The sequence below is a fragment of the Trachinotus anak genome, unplaced genomic scaffold (assembly GCF_046630095.1).
Source record: "Trachinotus anak isolate AG129_WGS33_773 ecotype Australia unplaced genomic scaffold, CSIRO_AGI_Tana_v1 ptg000002l, whole genome shotgun sequence".
Classification (NCBI taxonomy): domain Eukaryota; kingdom Metazoa; phylum Chordata; class Actinopteri; order Carangiformes; family Carangidae; genus Trachinotus; species Trachinotus anak.
In genome coordinates, this window is record NW_027273853.1 from 24,812,501 (window position 1) to 24,830,637 (window position 18,137).

Below are 18,137 nucleotides of genomic sequence, written 5' to 3' on the forward strand. Positions count from 1 at the left end.
TCACCCTGCCCCCGTCCACTGTCACTTTTCTCCATCTTCCTCTCTTTCTGTTATGTTCAATAATGGTTAATCATTCCATACTGCAGTCAAGCTATAATAAGACGCTGTAATTTGTATATCTCGAATGAGAAACCAATGAAGTCGATGCACGGAGAGAACGTCCAAATCAAAGCAGATGTGAGGAGGTGGAGTGGGTGGAGCTAAAAGACAGAGCGTGATATTAGCTTGAGCAGAGGGCTGTTGCCTGAGTCCTGGCCTTTTAGATCCCAGTGAGAATTGATTAGCTCTCCATCTACCTCAGTGAAAAGAGACCCAGAGGGAAAGAATGAGTGAGACAGGAGAGCAGACTTTGCTCTCTGCAGTTATGTACTGTACAGAAGTGATTTGTCTTGATATTTACACCCCAGCAGTCTTGGCTCTGTTATGTTGCAGAGCAGTGTAAGACAGGATCCATAAAACTGCAGGGTTGCCTCAGGAATAAAACATGTTACAGTAGCCAATGCAAAACCTGCATAATCTCCCACACCATTATTTTTCTCACAAGAACATAAATCGTCTGAATGTGTGTCCCCGGAGGAAAACTTTGATATCCACAGCTGTAAGCCATGCGACTGGACAGACTGCCAGACAGACACTGATACTGCTTGTCTGTGTCACCATCGCTCATCGTCCTCCCCTTCATGCTCCCAGAGGGACAACCAACGCACTAATAATTCATGCAAATGTGATATTTCCATTGACTTCATGCAGTATTCATTAGTTTGACTGTCAAGGTATCAATTAGTGGAAGCAGTCGTTGCTGCCTCTCTGAAGAGGCTCATGAGATTCTGCAGATGAGCTGATATATAAAGTAATTAGTGGTGATTAACAAACTCAGATCACCTCTGACCATCGCATCAGTCCAGGTATTAATTGTAATTATCCTGCTAATAGACAAAAGAATCAGATGAGTTAGACATAATTAGACATAATAATCTTTAGATGGTAAAATTACATTAGAGCAGCAATTTTGATGAACTCAGTGATCTGCTTTGCTTCATAGCCATTATTGACTTATTAATGCATTAATATTGCACAGTTGTGGAAAAACTTTAGGCAGATTGGATTTATTATTATTATTTATATTATTATTAGTTATTAAAAATTAGGATTTTTAATGTTTACAGTAAAACAAACGAGGTGCGAACTGTTCAAGTTGCCCGTAACATCCCACTGCAGCTCATGTCACCATGGCATCACCTCAGGAGCTCTTAACAAGTCACTATGGTGACAGTTGCCATGGAGGCGGGACACTTTGGGAACAGTTGTCATGGAGATAGGTTGAGTTGATGTCAGTCTACATGGAGCCAGAGAAGCTAACTTTTGCCAGAGTTTTGTATTTGCAAGCAGCAGCAGCAGCATCAGAGGCTGGACAGACTGTGGTCTTCACTTGACACCTCTGACAGTTTCATACATCACTGGAGGTCTTCTGGCAACTCTCATTTCCAAGAGCAAGTTCCTTACTTTGTGAACAAGATCAAAGATGGCCGCCATCAAGCATTATTAGGAAGGAAAGTTTAAGAAAAACTTAAATATAAGAGAGGCTGACAGTGAGTTTGTCTGGCCAAGACAGACTTTGAGAAAGCCTCATGTCTGCTTCTTAACTACAGTAGCATCTTAGTCACATTCCCAGATGACGGCTCTGAATGTCATGATTCAGACAAGGAGTAAATTGATAATCCACAGGGAGGCAGCAAATGTGTGGACAAGCTTCAAATCCAGTCTTATTTCAACAATTTCTCCCAATTCTTTTTATGTGAGAGCTTTTATGGCACTATCAGAGTCAGAAGTGGTTCCAGAAAACAATTTTAATTGGCTCAACGGCAGGTGGAAATAAGTAACCGCTCTTCCCAGGAGTGCTCTGTGTGTGTGTGTGTGTGTGTGTGTGTGTGTGTGTGTGTGTGTGTGTGTGTGTGTGTGTGTGTGTGTGTGTGTTGGGGTGATGAGAGCTGAAGCAAGCAACACAAAGAGAAGAGGAAGAATTCATTAAATCTCCTGTCCTATCTGCCCTGTATAAATGCTTTGTTTAATGAGCCACTCTCATTAGCATTTTATTCTTTCAAGCTGAAAGAGCCACCGCACTCACACTTATTGACAACTCTGCAGGCACACGGAATCACACAGACTAAAATCTTTTTAAGCCTGTTCTTTCCCCCCTCCCCAAAAATCTGTTCTGGAAATTGTTTCACACTGGTGAATGACCCTCCATGAGCTTTTTAGCCTCCTCTCATCCGACTCCTCCTTCACATCTCCTCTTCCTCTCACTTCTCCTTTCTCTCATCTCCTCTTTCATCTCGGCTCTATTGTCTTCTTCCGCCCCCAAGCCATTGCCGCCTCCCCCCACCTCATCCTCTTCATCCTTTCCCTTTCTTCATGAAGATTAAGGTGAAGCAGATCACGGGGTAGGGAAGGCGTTTTGGTCTGTACACAATAACATGTGAGCAGAATGAGGAGAGACTGAAGGAGGAGAATGGGGAGAGGAGAATGGAAACAGGGAAGAAAAGAGAAGATGGGAAGAGGAGGTGAAGCGGGTGTGGCAGGAAGTGAAGATGGTGATGAATAAAATGATGAAACAGAAGTGAGTGGGTAAAACATCTAAGCTGCCTCAGACAGTGCATCTAATATGATTCTTGGTGGAGCAGTTTGTATAACATCCATTACTTATTCATTAGGATTTAATATGGTTTCAGATGAAGATTGTATACATCCAGTATCAATGATCTGGGAATGAAGTGTGGGGGATGAAAAGGCTGAGCCTGTGCTCTTCAACTTTAATGCTTGTGACAGCATTTTCCAACCCTTAATTAGATCATTTCCAAATACTGACAAAAAGCCGTAAAAGGTTCTCAGAAAAGTACAAAATAAAACTGAATGCATGAATAAATAATACCCTTAGTTCAATAGTTCAATTGAGTGAAAAGGGAAAGGATTTAAATACGTTTCTTAAATATCAAGTCAGGTGGTAGATAAAGAAGAAAGCCGTCCTCACATATAGCTCATGGTCACACTGAACTAATTATCACATAACCATAAAGAAATTTGGGATTTGTTTTGCAAAACAGGGAAATATTGCAATGGGAGAAAAGGAAAAGCTAAAAAAAAGATAAATAAAATAGTCAAATAATTTAAGTAAATTGATTTAAGCCAAAGGAAAAAAGTGTTTCTCTTCATTTACTTACTGATTGGAGGTTGAAGTTACTATGGTAACAGCAAGTATGGTTTAATACTACAGCAAACTCCTTGGGGCGACTGTGGCTCAAGAGCTAGTCCACCAATCCGAAAGTCACTGGTTTAATTCCCGGCTCCTCCAGTCTGCATGTCCGCAGGGAGGATACTGAATCGATGTATTGTCAGTGTGTGAGAGAGTGCAATAGAAAAGTACAGTATGTGTAGAAAAAGCACTGTGTGAATGGATGAATGTGACTTGTATTGTAAAGCACTTGTGGGTGATAAGACTAGAAAAATGCTGTGTAGTCCATTTACCGTTCCATTTTAGGAAGTGGTGCATTATAGTACAGTCAACAGTCATGTTGCTTTAGTAAAGACGTCAGTCACTAAAAATTGCAGCCATGATCTGATCTGATGCTGCACACAGCATGAATAATGTCTTGTTTAGCAGATGCAGTTAGCACAAACACATTTCACTGTCTGCTTCACAATAAAAGCCACCCCCATGTAATGCAGAGCAGCACCAGTAGGAAATGTTGGGTTAGCAGTTACTCAATATGGCTCTGGCTTGGCTGTAGAAGACTCAGTAAACAGTGAGGAGAAAGTCTTATTAACAGCAGTGACATGCATGCAACTTTTCTCATGAATTTCTTGAAGGCCTAAATGTAATTTGAGTCCAGCACATGAAGGGCAGACTCCACCAGCAACATAGAAACCCACCATTCAGAGAGGTAATTACAGAATGTAAATATGCTAAGAAAATACCAGTCATAAGCTGTATCAAAAATGAGAGTTGACTTAATTACTTAAAACTAAAAATGTGTAAAGCTTTGGAAATTATTAAGCTTTATATTTATTCTTTAGTTGATAGAGCTGATAACTTTTTATCATATTTAGTCAGATTCAGAACTCCAATATTTTTTTTTTCTTACCCCTTGATTTAGGAATAAAAGTCATTTCCATGTGTCAGCAGATTGTTCTCCAATCTCCATTAGTTTATTGATAGCTAATTTGCTCCAGAGTGTGAGGGCACTTATAAATTACATTCAATGTAATTGTAATAATTACAAATCACTTGACAAATCAATGTCCCCAGGTGATTTTTCTGCAGTGCACAAACAGTGTGTACTCCTGAGTGTGTGTGTGTGTGTGTGTGTGTGTGTGTTTGTAAGTGTGTGTCTAAGTAGCCACCTGGTGCCAGGAGTTCAGTCTGGAGCATCTCTGTAATCACAACAGTCTACAAACACAAACATGTACAGTATATTCTATGCACATACACTAATTGGTGTCAACCCCGATAAGTGTACCCTCCCCCCATCCTGTATAATCTGGTGTCCAGGGTTACCGTTTCCCTGGTAACCATGGAGCAGGATACTACTGTCAGAGTGCGGGATGTTAAAGCAGTGAAGTCAGACTCAGGGAATGAGGAGAAGAGTGAGGGAGTTGATGAAGACAAGTTGGGGTGAGGAAAGAATCTAACAAAGGTCAAAGAGAGGAGAGAAAGGCAGATGGAGTTGGAAGGCACTGACAGAAAAAACTAACTGGAAGTTAAGTTGAAAGAAGAGAGAAAAGAAATTAAGGAAAGAGTGAAGGAACCAGCTAGAAGTGAAGGAACTGGAGGATGTGTAGGAGGTGATAGGATAGGAGTCAAGAGGTGAGACTGTGGGGGGAGGGAGGTCAGGACGTCTCTCTCATGGCTGCCATTACTGTGTGGCTGAGGAGGAAGCTCAGCAGCTCCACTAGTGAAACTGATTACATGGTTTCATTTCACCCTTCAGCTCCCGAGTGGTACATCACTTTGCTACAGCCTTGCTTATCTCTTTCATGTCAAACTTCTTTTTTTTGCACTTGCATATGACTGAGCTACAATCGGAGCTACCGCCAGCACCGGCTCTGTCGTTTAGAGAGATTTATAGTTGGTGTGTAAAGGGGTCAAGTCCTATCATTTGAGCCTGAGCACATGGCTGCTTTAGCTGTTCTGTAGGTTATCTTGTGACAGCCTTTCAAAATGTCGTTTCTCGTCAGGCCCATGGTGGCTACAAAGATCACAAGGAGACCGTAGGAGCTGTGATTGGTTAGTTTGGGTTATTTGTGTTTGCTACTGCAGTTTCCGAAGCGGATGGAGATTACTGATATTGTTTCATAGCATAGCCTATTAGATGAGCTGGACCTCAGGTAGCACTTTTTTGATGAGGCAGCATTTGATTTTTAACCAGCAGACTTCCACAGATCAGAATTTACAGACATCACTGTCCTCCTCATCGGTGAAACCGGCCTGCACTGTATTAGTAGCCATCATAGTACAATCCTCCTCCTCTATATTATCATTGCAGGTTCAGCTTGAAGTCAGCTGCTCTCAGAGTTGGAGCAACAACACAGCCGAAGAGCAGCTAGCACATTACTCATTTTATATGTATGTATGTTCCCAGTTTACTCTGGCGAGGTGGCGATCTGCACAGAATGGAGGTGAACATGTGATCGACAAATCCACAATGTATGCAACTCACTGACTGCATCCTCAGTGTCTCCCACCGCTGTTAATGATGTGGGCATGAATAATTTGTGTGTGTGTGTGTGTGTGTGTGTGTGTGACAGTGTGTGTGGGAGAGAGAGAACTGGCAGAGTGTGTGTTAAGTTGTCAGCTGGGTGTGTGTTGACTGATGAGGTTACACCCAAAAGCATGAATAATGCAGAGGACTGTAGGGAGTGAGAAAGATAGAGTCAGTGTGTGAGTTTGTGTGTGTGTGTGTGTGTGTGTGTGTGTGTTTGAAGAAGAGAGAGAGGTGGTTGGGTAATTGGGTGAAAACGGCAGAGAGAGAGAGAGGAACTCCACTTAAGGGAGTGAGAGAGTAAAACACACAGTAATGTACAGTAAACCCTGTTCTCTCCTAACCTCCTTTATTCTCTTTACTGCACTTCCCGTTTTTCCCACTTCCTGCCTCCATCTTCTCCCCTTGTCTCCCTTTCCTTCGCTCCCTCCTACTGTTTCTCTCTGCCTCCATCCTCCATCCTCCTCCTCGATTCCCTCCGCTCTCTCTCTCTCTCTCTCTCTCTCTCTCTCTCTGAAGGCTGATGAAGCTGGCAAGATATCTGAAGAGTGTGAATGTTTCTGATGCCTATTAGTGGGCTCGCCTTCTGTTTAGAAACAAACTCAGGCACGCTGCCTACTGTGAACCACTTCCACACTTACATCAGTTAAATATCTCCAGCAAACCAAATGCTTGGTAATCTATTATCCTCTCCTTTTTTTCTTTTTTTTAGCATCCTCCAGTTTTGATTGCAAACACAAATGTCCTCTGTGAAGATGAGTTAACTCGAATTAAAATGTATTCAACTATGTGTACAATATTTGTGTGTTTATAGCATCTTCATCATGATATTCTCATTTAATAATGATATAATCTTATTTGTGAAAAAATGAGAGTGACGGCATCAGTGTGCACTTTATCAGAACTGCTGATTACCCCCACACACCTCTCTGACATCAGATTAGTTAGGACTATATCCAACAGTTTCTGCAGCTTTCCAAAAGTGAGAATCTGACATTCACACCCACTTCACACAGTGGCCACACTGGTGAATTTGTGGAGGTGAGACAGTGAGCAGGGTTTGAACTGCTCCAGCTGTCTTTTCGTGTTTGTTACACTACTATTTCATTTTTAAATACTATAAATCCCTGTGTGGATTTAGTACATTTACACTTCAGAGACTGTCTGAAAATGTGTACTGTTATTGGAGTAATTAAACAGTTATTTTGGCTCGTCTGTATGACGACCAACCGAAACAGCTATAAACACATTTGCCCTTTGACACAGCTAGAGAACATATAGCATAGCCCAGCCGGAGGGTTTCTAGGTCACATCCATGGGGGGAAGGTGGTATTAGCTTCCAACTCTGGGAGCCAACAAATGTGTACATTTTCAGTCTACTTACAGTGTCTTTGACATTTTGGACTAATACTGAAGGCAACACGAATGTCCGATTTTGAATGTGATAGAGAAATGTGGCTTTCGTTTACTGGGTAACAACGGATCCATGGGGGTGGATCCTTCACAACCCAAACGACCCCAAGATTCATTACGTGCCAGTGGTGAATCACATGTTAAAAGGGGAATATGGTGGCCTCCACAAATAAAGGAAAAATAGGAAATACTCCGTCGATGAGGCAGTCTCATATTGATTTGTCTTCTGTTTTTCCCCTGCTTCCAGTCTTTATGCTAGCCTTATGCTAGCATACAGACATGAGATGGTATCGATTTTCTCATCCAACCCCTTAGCAAAAAAGTAGTCGGCACGTTTCCTTTTCCCAAAATGTCAAATTATTCCTTTACATATCAAATAGCCTAGCCTGGTGGTGATGAGACATAACAGCTCCATTTTACCAGCCTGCACAGCAACTAGCAGCTTACTCTCTGAATGTGTGTGTGTGTGTGTGTGTGTGTGTGTGTGTGTGTGTGTGTGTGTGTGTGTGTGTGTGTGTGTGTGTGTGTGCTCTGTAACTGCATGTGATGGCATTGTTCCCTGCAGGTGCAATGTGTCTGTGTCAAACTGATTTGGCAGCGTGAAAGGAGTCAATGGCCTTTTTTAGCAGGTTTATCTGTGTTTAAAAAACCTGCTTCTACACACTAATTCTGGTGTAAAAAGAATATTATGCGGCTCTTATTACTTCCTGTTCTAAACCAGAGGCCGGCACATTGTTATTATTGACTTGCTGTGCATATTTCATAGGCTGATATCTTCACAAGCTTGCACATGTTACAAAATCAGAGGTTAGATGCTGACAAAGTGCAGACTTTGTGCGTGCATGTGTGCCTGTGTGTGTGTGTGTGTGTGTGTGTGTGTGTCCAGGTTCAGATTAGTGGCCTGCTAATGGACTGATATCTCAAGAGAAGGAGCAGCGGGTGGTCAGCTATACTAGTCCACCATTAGCGCTCAACCACACACAGTCCCTCCGTCCATTTCTCTTGGTTATTACTCTTCTGCCTCCCTACTTTTTCACTGTACCATCTTAGCTTCCTCATGTGATGAGGAACTGCAAGAACAGTGAGGAGAGACTTTCAAAAGAAATATGTCTCTCTGTTAGAGGTCTGTTGCTCAGCTATCTTTTCTTGCATATTGCTAAAATGGTGTTGCTTAGAGACATAGTGACTGTGATTGCTAAAATACCATTTTAATTGGTTGATGTGTGAAGCTGAGGCAGGGTTGTGGGGGGTTTTGGAGGTAGTGTGCCAGCTGGGGAGCTATGCTTTAGCTTTCCGACACATCAAACCTCTGCTATTCTAGAAACCTACTGAAGGGAGACAATGTTGACTCTGCAGAGACCTGTGAAATAAAAGCTGACACCTCTTGAGCTGTGAAATAAAAGAAAATCAACACAATTTCTTGTGAGACAGTTCAGACTTGCTGCAACATAAACAACTTTTATAGGTTGCCGATAGAAAGTAATAAAAATTTTTAAAATTGGCAGCTCAGGAAGTCTCCAGAGAGAACACCTAGGTAGGCTGAGATGTGGGCGTTGTACTGCCTGGAGCTGTTTGAAGACCAGTTGAAATGAATTGCAGGAACAGCAAACTGCTCACAGGCTATATGCCGAAAACTACAAACTCTTCTCTTCTTTTCTTTGTCAATGGGATGATGTGCTCACCTCTTTTGCAAACTACTATAGTCAGTACACGCAAGTTACAGAATTTGAACGTGAGCTACGTTAGCCAGCGAAAGATCACTTATATCCGGTGTTGCTTACCTGTCTGTATTAACAGAATCTCCTGGAAATTTAAAGACGATATAACTGAAAACAGTGCACAAGATTTTGTTTTAATAATTGTTGTCGCAGTTTGAATATTGACTGCTTTTTTTAAAAAACTAAACATCCAGCGTCACTCAGAAAAACTGGAGTGGATAAAGAGAATAAATTGTCTTATTATATCAGCTATCGCTTACTGGTCACTTACTACAGTTTGGACCAGCAGCAGTGCAAACAGCAACAAAACAAGATTTGAGAAATTAAAGTATAAAATTAAAAGAATTAGCAACTCTGCTAATCTGACACTAGATAAATTGTATTATTATGCAAAGTAATAATGCAGAAAAATGCAGCACACTTGCAATAATTTGGTAGTCAATAATTGAACTAATCCACAGTATATTAAAGGAGCTTTATGAAGGTTTCTTGAAATATTTAAATTGTGGATAGTTTGCTAGTTTGGAGTCGTCTACTCTGCTTTGGTTGGTGCATTGCTACATTTGTCAGTTTGTTCAAAACAGTAGGAAACAGTAGATGTTTTTCATTTATTTGCACAGGCTGAATACACTGCAAGGAAAAGGCAGCCCCTCTCCTCTGAGAGTTGATAGAAGCAACCTGATTTCCCTCCTGTGAGACTGATCCAGCTCCTCCAGGCTAAGCTGTTGGATAGAGGGAATTATCAGTGGATCAATACCAACACTTACATACCCTCTGCGACCCTTCTATCTGAGTAATGGTCAGCTAACATCACCTTTTTCTTTCCCAAAACATCTCTGACACTGCAGCATTTTCCTGTCAAATTGGTGAGGCTGTTATGACATGTCTATTAGACAACACTACAATTACTCCTGCTTGAGGGGTTATACAAGACTGTCTCAGTTTGGAGTACCCCATTTCATGGACTAGTTCTTCTCGCATAACTCAGCCTTGAGTGTTCCTGGATCAGCTCCATGGGAGAGTGTGGTAGCAGCTCGCATTACTAGTCTCTCCTCTATTACTAGAACTCTTGGGGGCATCAAAGTTTCATTTCATTTCAAGTTTGATAACAACCTGTCAGGTTGAATGAGTTCACATTGATCTAAACATTCTTTTAAGCAATTTCTAATAGCTAAAATATTTTAAATATTCCTGTACTACCTCATATTTCTGTGGTTCAGTGTTGTATTTCTATTTCATGACCCACCCATCATATGAGTAACATAATTTATATTACGTTAATAATATAATATAATTTATTGTAGCTCAACACTCAGTTTATCAGCCAATTACACCAACACTAGAAGCCCACATCCTTGTCACCTCCACCAAGCTGCTGAATCTCCATTTGAGACACAGAAACTGGAATAATTTCCCCTAACGAGACCAATCTCTGTAATCACTGATTACTTCTGCAACCCCCTGTAATCAGCCGCCAGCATCTTATCACAAAAGATTCTGTGTGTGTGTGTGTGTGTGTGTGTGTGTGTGTGTGTGTGTGTGTGTGTAGGACTGCTGAAGTGGTAAGCAGTCCTACACTTGTGTGCAGATGCGTAGGTGGATGGTAATGAGGAGATTTGTTGTTAACCTTAAGAAGATGAAAAGAAATACATGAGAACTGAAACAACAATCAAATCAAGGCTTTGGTGATGTGTGAAAAATATATACAATAAAAATATACTATAGGTGTGATAAGTTATGAAGAGCTCTGCCATCAATCATCATACAAAACCAGGCATATCAACATAAACAAACACTAACACATTCACATTCCTGCTGCCCTGAACTCACAAACACACACAAATCTGAGCAGGTAAACACACACACACACACTGACAATAATACACACTGTAGCTAATCATCAGGCTGTGTTCAGGGAGCCAGCGGAGAAAGATGGTGTATCTCCTCCTGGGTCAGTGATCTGTGTGAATTATAGATCACAGCTTTTCTATCCCAGGTTTTGTAGCTGGGCCCACGGGACATGCTCAGCAGAGGGAGAGAGTGAGAGAGAGAGTGAAAGGTACATATATGAAGGAGAGAGAGGTAAAGGGTGAGGAGAGAGGTAAAAGGGTGAACTGTGGAGTATATTTTAAAATAGAATACACAATTTAACAACGCTATGTTTTTAGAAAGCACAAATCAGTCACATTGCAGTTTTGAATCGGTCTCCTGGATTTACTGGATTCCTTGATTCTTAGAAGCAAAGCTGGGTTACCAACCAGTAGCAATTAATGTGTGTTGATTGGTTTGAGCTAATTTATTGAGCATTTTGAAAGATGAAGAACAGACCTTTATTATTTCAACCTTTTATCATAATCACACAGAAAAACTGGTGCTCAGTAGTATTCCAGTTTCAGGAAAATGGTACAAACTAGACAGAAAGTGTTAGGACCAGGTGGTAGGACTGTCGAGCAGGTTAGCCAATGATCTGTTATGATTTTCAGTTATAATCCTCATTTCTCTAATTTGTAAGGGCTTTTCCCGTTTTGAAAACTGTGCACACTTGGCCAGTCACTGTGGAAAGCAGGTCTGACTGTAGTGTTACTGGCAGTAACAAAATAGCTTGAAGCAGAATCCTGCTGTGTGAACATCTACAAACATATTTTTCACAGCTTTGGTCCAACAACTCTTTATTTGAAATGTATGTGTTGCATTCAGAAAGTATTTAGACACCTTCACTTTTTATGCCTTGATGCTGGCAGTGGCCATGGTCAGAGGTGTTATGTTTTCAGGTGGGCTGCACATCCCATTCTCAAGAACGTGATATCTCAGTGACACATTGAGGATATGTCTTCAAATTTGGTGCCTATGTTTACTTGGACTCAAGGATGAACTGATTAGATTTTGGTGGTCAAAGGTTATAGATCATAGGTTAAGATCTGTGTGACCTCACAAAATGTATTTTTGACCCTAACTCACGAATTAATTCGCTAATTATGACAAAATTTAACACAAATGTCTAATAGGATAAAATGATGAAGTGATGGCATTTTATATCCAAACAGTTTAAGGTCAACTTCACTGTGACATTCACTGTATCAAGAATCTATCAACATTTCTAAGTGTATATAATGGACTCATATTCAAGAAAACTGCCAGAATTCCTGTTTATCATTTATATTTATAGATATGGATCCCACTTGGTTACTGAATCTCAGCATGGCAGTCATAGTGAGTCAACAGTATCTCTTGGGTAAAATGACAAATAAAAACGGTACCACAAGCCTAAATTCTATAATCATGGTGACTTTTCCCACACATGAGCTGATGAGGATGAGCCTCTCCTCGGTCAATGTGTTTGCATGTTCATGTGTGGACGTGTGTGTGTGTGTGTGTGTGTGTGTGTGTGCGAGTTTGAAAAAGCCAGTGACTGTGATAATGGAAGTCAATACGGCCTGTGTGATTCTGTTTCCCGTGGGGGCGTTTGTCTTTGATTAGAGCGCAGCAGAGAAAGGCTGACTGCACAGAAACCTTAATTGTGTCCCTGAATCACTGCACTGTGACTTCTGACAGTAAAGCTGACATGACCGACTGACTCCGCTCTCTAGAGTACATATGTAGTCAATTATGACAATGCATTTGATAGTGAAGTTTTCATGTTTTAATCTGACAGTTCTTTGACCTTAAACACGCCTGAGTGGCATTTGAAAGTTGACGGTTTCTTTACTTGTAATTGTCATTTGAGAAAGATTAAAGTAGAGCCTCGAAGTCAGTGGACGGTTTTCTAACCTGGCTCTCTTAATCATAAGATGCTATGCCTGTCGCTTTTCATTCTGCACATATGCAGTTCGGGCGCTGCCAGATTTTACCCACTGTTGCTAGGTAGCTAACTGAGCTAACATTAGCTTTATGAGTCGTTGAAAAACGCCATCTTTAGCTTGCTTGTTAATATTTCTGCCTGACTTGTTTTAAAATAAGAACTTTGCAAAGGGGGTCTTGTGTATTTGATGGCCAAGATATCATCTTAATATACCTATGCTAAACCTGTACGTCCCAGGCAAAAATTTTGCATCTGCACCAGCTGATAATCCAGCATCAGAAGACATGGAAATAAAGAAACAACATTATTCTTGCATTGCAGTACAAAACTGTAGGAGCTAGTCTGAGTATTAAAAGTATGACAAAGACAAGCATAAGACCAGACCGTTCGTTCAGTCCAACATAGCACTGACACACACTCTATTTTTAAAGAGTATGTTTCAACATTACAAGAGAACTTATAAAAAAACGAGGACAGCCTGATGGATTTTGGAAACCTTATAATATATCAGGTACTGGCTACCTGAGATATCATAAACTTACCCAAGATCCAGTAGTTGCTAATATTAAACTATGATAGTATCCAGAACTGGCTTTGTACAGTGGGTTACACAGTGGCTGTGCTAGTGGCTAACAGGGCATTTTTTAATGTAATCTTACAAATTAATGTAGTTAGTTGACATATACCTTGGCCTTGTAAGTAATACTATGTTATTAGTGTAGTGAGCTAGTTAGCTGGACATGCTAACAATTGTAGCTTATATTATAGCATGTAAACACACAGTTTCATCCATTTCTGGTAATTTTGCTCTTGTGGTTTGATTTTAAAGGGTAAACACAAACACCACCTGCAATCTTAAAATACAGCTCTGAAGCTGCAGACACTGCTGCAACATGTGGAGAAAGCTAAAGCTTGACAGGCCTGCTGTGCCTAGTTACAGCTGCATATTTACATATTGCATCCTCTGCAAGGTTTCATAGCAGCACTTGCGACATTTTAAAACAGGTCTATGAAAATGGTTGATTACCAATGGATCAATAAGTTTTGAGCTGGGTGTTGGGTAAGAGCTACAATGCTCAGTTTGTCCATGGGAATTGATATTGTAGTAGAGCAATGAATAATGCTGCCAACTGAAAATTGTATTGATTTCTCAACTTCCTTTGTCATAATGCAGTCGTGTTTAATAAGAGAAGGTGCATAATAGCCTAGCCTGGCCTTGTGTTTTTCCTGCTGAATCTGATCTGAAACTATAACCAGTATATTAAACCCACAAAACAGCACTTTTATGCCCCCAGTGGGCCAGGCTTTAAGCTCAGATGAAAAGGTTTGTGTTCATGTCTGGTTTGACAAGTTTCAAGCCAAAGTCTAAACAGTAAATCAGGGAAGACCCGGAGAGAGAAGAGGAAAGATGGAGGAGAGAGTAAGGGAAAGAAATAGAGGGAGGATGACAGCAGATTGAGAGTAGAAGGCTCTATTCTATTTTTACTTGTTATCGTTGCCTCCCCATACACTGCCTGTCCACTTTGAGAAGCTTTTTATTTTAAAATGAAACTCCTACAGACTTTTTATGGACATTTTGGTATTAAAAAGCTTTTAGTTTCAAATAAAGTTTTATAAATCACACACACAGTCATATTTTTTTTCTTCTGTTTCCCCAGGTTTATGAGAGAGGAACCAACGTGGAGCAGTTTGTGACCCGTTTCCTCCTGAAGGAATCGGCCAATCAGATCCAGTCTCTCCTGAGCTCTGTGGAGAGTGCGGTGGATGCAATTGACGAACAGCACAGCCAATCAGGGTGAGCCTGTGAGGGTATCACTGTGTCGGATGGTGTGAAATTGGGAACGCTTGTGTGTGTGCGTGTGTGTTCATGACTGTGCACATGAATCATGCATTATGTGTAAAACTCAGATTGTCAGTGGTCGTAATGGAAACCAGGCAGTGTTTCAAGCACAAATCTTCTCTGGTTAAAACATCTGTCACTCTCTCTCTCTCTCTCTTTCAGACACACACACACACACAAACACAGGTCCTCATCTCCTTAATGCCATTTTCATCACCTTCAGTCTCTTCCTCATTCCTCCTTCCCATCCCCTGTGGACCCTTCCACCAATTCTCCATCCAAATTCTTTTATTGTTGTTTCTCCACTGTCACTTTCTCTTTCATTCATTTCTGCAAGGTCCCATAAGTAATTTCTCTTTATCTAATTATCCTTTTCCCTACCCTTCTCTCCCCTTCTCTTTTTTTCTCCAGTCATCTACCTGCCAAGGTGAGTCCACGAATGTCAGAGAAGCGCAATGAAAACACTGTCCCTGATTATCCCCCAAACAACAGAGTCAGCGCCAGGGAGGCTGTCAGGACCATCAACACTGCTTCAGGTGACAAATACACACGTATACACACACACGTATACACACACACACACACGCACACACTGCAGCACCTTCTCTGATTTCATGGCTGGAGGCCATCTGTCATGCGCCCGTTTGATTAGCATCATATCCACAGCCTTTAGTGATGGCACATTGGTCTGGGTGAGCAGAAATCAAAGTCTGACCCCCACTCAGCAGTTTATCATCCACTGTACAACAATAAACACACACTAATACACTTGCACACACATGTATGCAAGTGTATCATAGCACATTGTAAAACACGTCAATCAGCCAGCTGCACAGGTCTGAAGCAGCCTTCCTACAGCAGAGTGCAGAGCAGCACAGATACATGGGTGGAGAAAAGGGGCAACAGGGATTTGAAGAGGTGAAATGCGGGGAAGAGGAAGATGAGAGTGAGAAATTCCTAATTGGGGGCATCAAACTCTACAACTTGTCCCTCAGAGGGTCAGGCGCCAAGAGGCAATTGAATGACCCTCTGACTTATTTCATTAAATATTTCAATGCAAGTGCTATTTTAAACTGTGCAATCACCCAATATACTGTCGGGTTTATAGTTATATTGTATATTTGTACATGATTTTAATTTCATATTTCTTTATGTTTATATTTATATGTATCTCTTAAGTTATTCTCTATTCTCGCTGTTACATTTCTATTCTTGAGCAACTGTAATGTAACCTAATTTTCCCCTTGGGATTAATAAACTATTCTGATGATTCTGATTTTGAAAGTAAGGGAGAGAGAAAGAAATGTAGGCTGAGGAAGCAAAGGGAGAGAGTAGATAGTTGCTTGATAATTCTCTTAAAGTGTTAAAATCAAACCTGTAAGAGGGGATAAGAGTCTATTCAGCACTTAACACTTAAAATCAGCTATGTAGTGCTGTTTTTATGGAGAGAGAGGGAGAGAGGGAGTGGGTGTTTTACCACGTTACAGCTGCTTAAACACACAAATTGATTGAATCTTGTGATTCTCTTTGAGGATGTGCAGGACTCTCATTATTCTTCCTTTCCATCTGTAAGCTCCCCCACCACCCTTTTTACTCTCTTACAGTCATCACCTCCCTCTTTCTCTTTCTCTCTCCTTTCACCAGCTTTAGTTAAAACTGCAGCGCACGTTTGCCTTGACACTTTGCACCCACTCGAACAAATTGCTCGCTGCAGAAATGACACTTCAAAGGTTGTTGAGATATGGCATCACTTTATCACAGCACAAACTCCACAGAAGAAGAGTCGAACAAAAAAACAGTTTAGTCAAGGAGAGGAAAGCCTTAAAGGGCGGAGCAGAGTACAATCAATCACTCCTCTGATGTTGTTATTGACAGGTGTCAGTTAAAGATGTTCAGGGTCCATATGTCATTTTAACTACGAGTTTAAGGGATAATCCTTGACAGTTTAAGGTCAGAATCCTGTCACATTGTGATAAACATTTTTCCTGTCATTGATAATGCATCCATCTACATCCTCCATTTTTACAACAGTAGCCAATACATGGTGTAAACAGCTGCACACTGAGCCATATGTCCTAAATAATGAGCATTTCTTAAAGGTGCTCTGTGGAGTTTTCTTGTAAACAAACTTTTGTTTATATTCAGTTTTTTTCACCAAAATGCACTGTGTATATTTTTGACGTCTAACAAACACACTGAAAGCATTTACTTCCTCATAAAATATTTGCAAAGCTGATTTCTATAGTATTTCCAAACTAGCATGGTTTACGTCTTCTTCACGGCCTCTGTTGGTGCAGTGCTATGTTTCTTGGCACTGCAGATGAGCAGAAAAGTGTGAAAACGGTTGGCAGAATATCAACATGCATTCATGATTAATAAAAATGGGGACCAACTCAAAAATACAAAGCCCCATGGTCACAAACTGCACAGGGTAACTTTATGTAACATTTTCACAGATCAATACGTCAATTTAAAAAACTGTTATTGATTTCTTGGTTTGATTACAGTAAAAATTGAGAGCAAATTGCGCAACAATACTGTTATTGTTGTATTTTTCATTGTATTCTAAATTTAATAGACCATAGACTATGATTAGTGCTGCCCATCAACAACTTTACTGTTTTTTTTCTGAAGCATAGCATGACGGTTAGAATGACAAGTGTACATTTATTATTGCACTTTGACCACAAACTTGCAGAGACAACACAGTTAACATTTTGTGGTTGCAGTATTGTTGAGTGGTAACTGCATTTGAAAACAATCCTGTATTTTCCTTATTTAATATTTTATTTATATGAAAAAAGATATTTAAAGTTTACATCTGGTCCTCAATCTTCTTTGTAATTCAGATCACAGTATTTAGTGAAACCATTTTTTTCTTTTTGTAAATGTTTATTGTATAAATGTGTTGTTTAACACATAATAGAGTAAGAATAAGTAATAATTAAACTATTGCTTTGCAAAATGAAATGTTTATTTTTAGAAAGCATAATTTATAGCATATGGGTTAAAACGTACAAAACCACTGGTGTAGCTCTTTACGAAGCCACTGCATCCAACACCCTTTTAATCTTTTGTGCTGTAAAGTAATTCAGCATATTTTCTATAAGATCCAACCCATTTTACCCCAATGAATGTTAACATGAAAATGCTGCACGGTTTGGCAAATATAATACCAACAAACCAAAGCAAGGAAATCGACCTTTAAAATGTCCTTAGATTAAGGTCCAGTGGGAATGTGTTTCTCCGTGGTAACATGTGATTGAGTGGTATGGACTAAACTGGCTGGATACAATAGAGTTGTTTTTCAAAGCCATTATTGATTCAATGAGTGATCAGTAGAGCAAAGATTGCTCTTCTGTGTTTTATTAAACACATGTGGCTCTCTCACTCCATTGACTCCGTGTCACAGGAGACCACAGTATTTCTTACAACAGGTCACATAAAGTAGACTGACTGTTTCAACATGCTGTGCATTTCATCAATACCAAGGCCAGTATTTTGTGGCTTGACCCATTTTGGCTCAGACATGAACATAAAACACAAATTTAGCTTATAAAAGTTGGTTTCCTTGGCAGCATATTGTGATTTATGTGATATATAGCATCACT

The 18,137-nt window shown here is 40.4% G+C and overlaps 1 protein-coding gene across 1 annotated transcript in view; it reads left to right on the forward strand.

Moving 5' to 3' along the window:
- necab2 (N-terminal EF-hand calcium binding protein 2) overlaps window positions 1–18,137 on the forward strand; it is a 109,744-nt gene that overhangs the window by 41,274 nt on the left and 50,333 nt on the right. Inside the window, exons 6-7 of the mRNA XM_071457729.1 lie at window positions 14,345–14,481; window positions 14,938–15,062. Of these exons, the coding sequence (XP_071313830.1) occupies window positions 14,345–14,481; window positions 14,938–15,062 (262 nt within the window). The remainder of the gene's footprint in view (window positions 1–14,344; window positions 14,482–14,937; window positions 15,063–18,137) is intronic.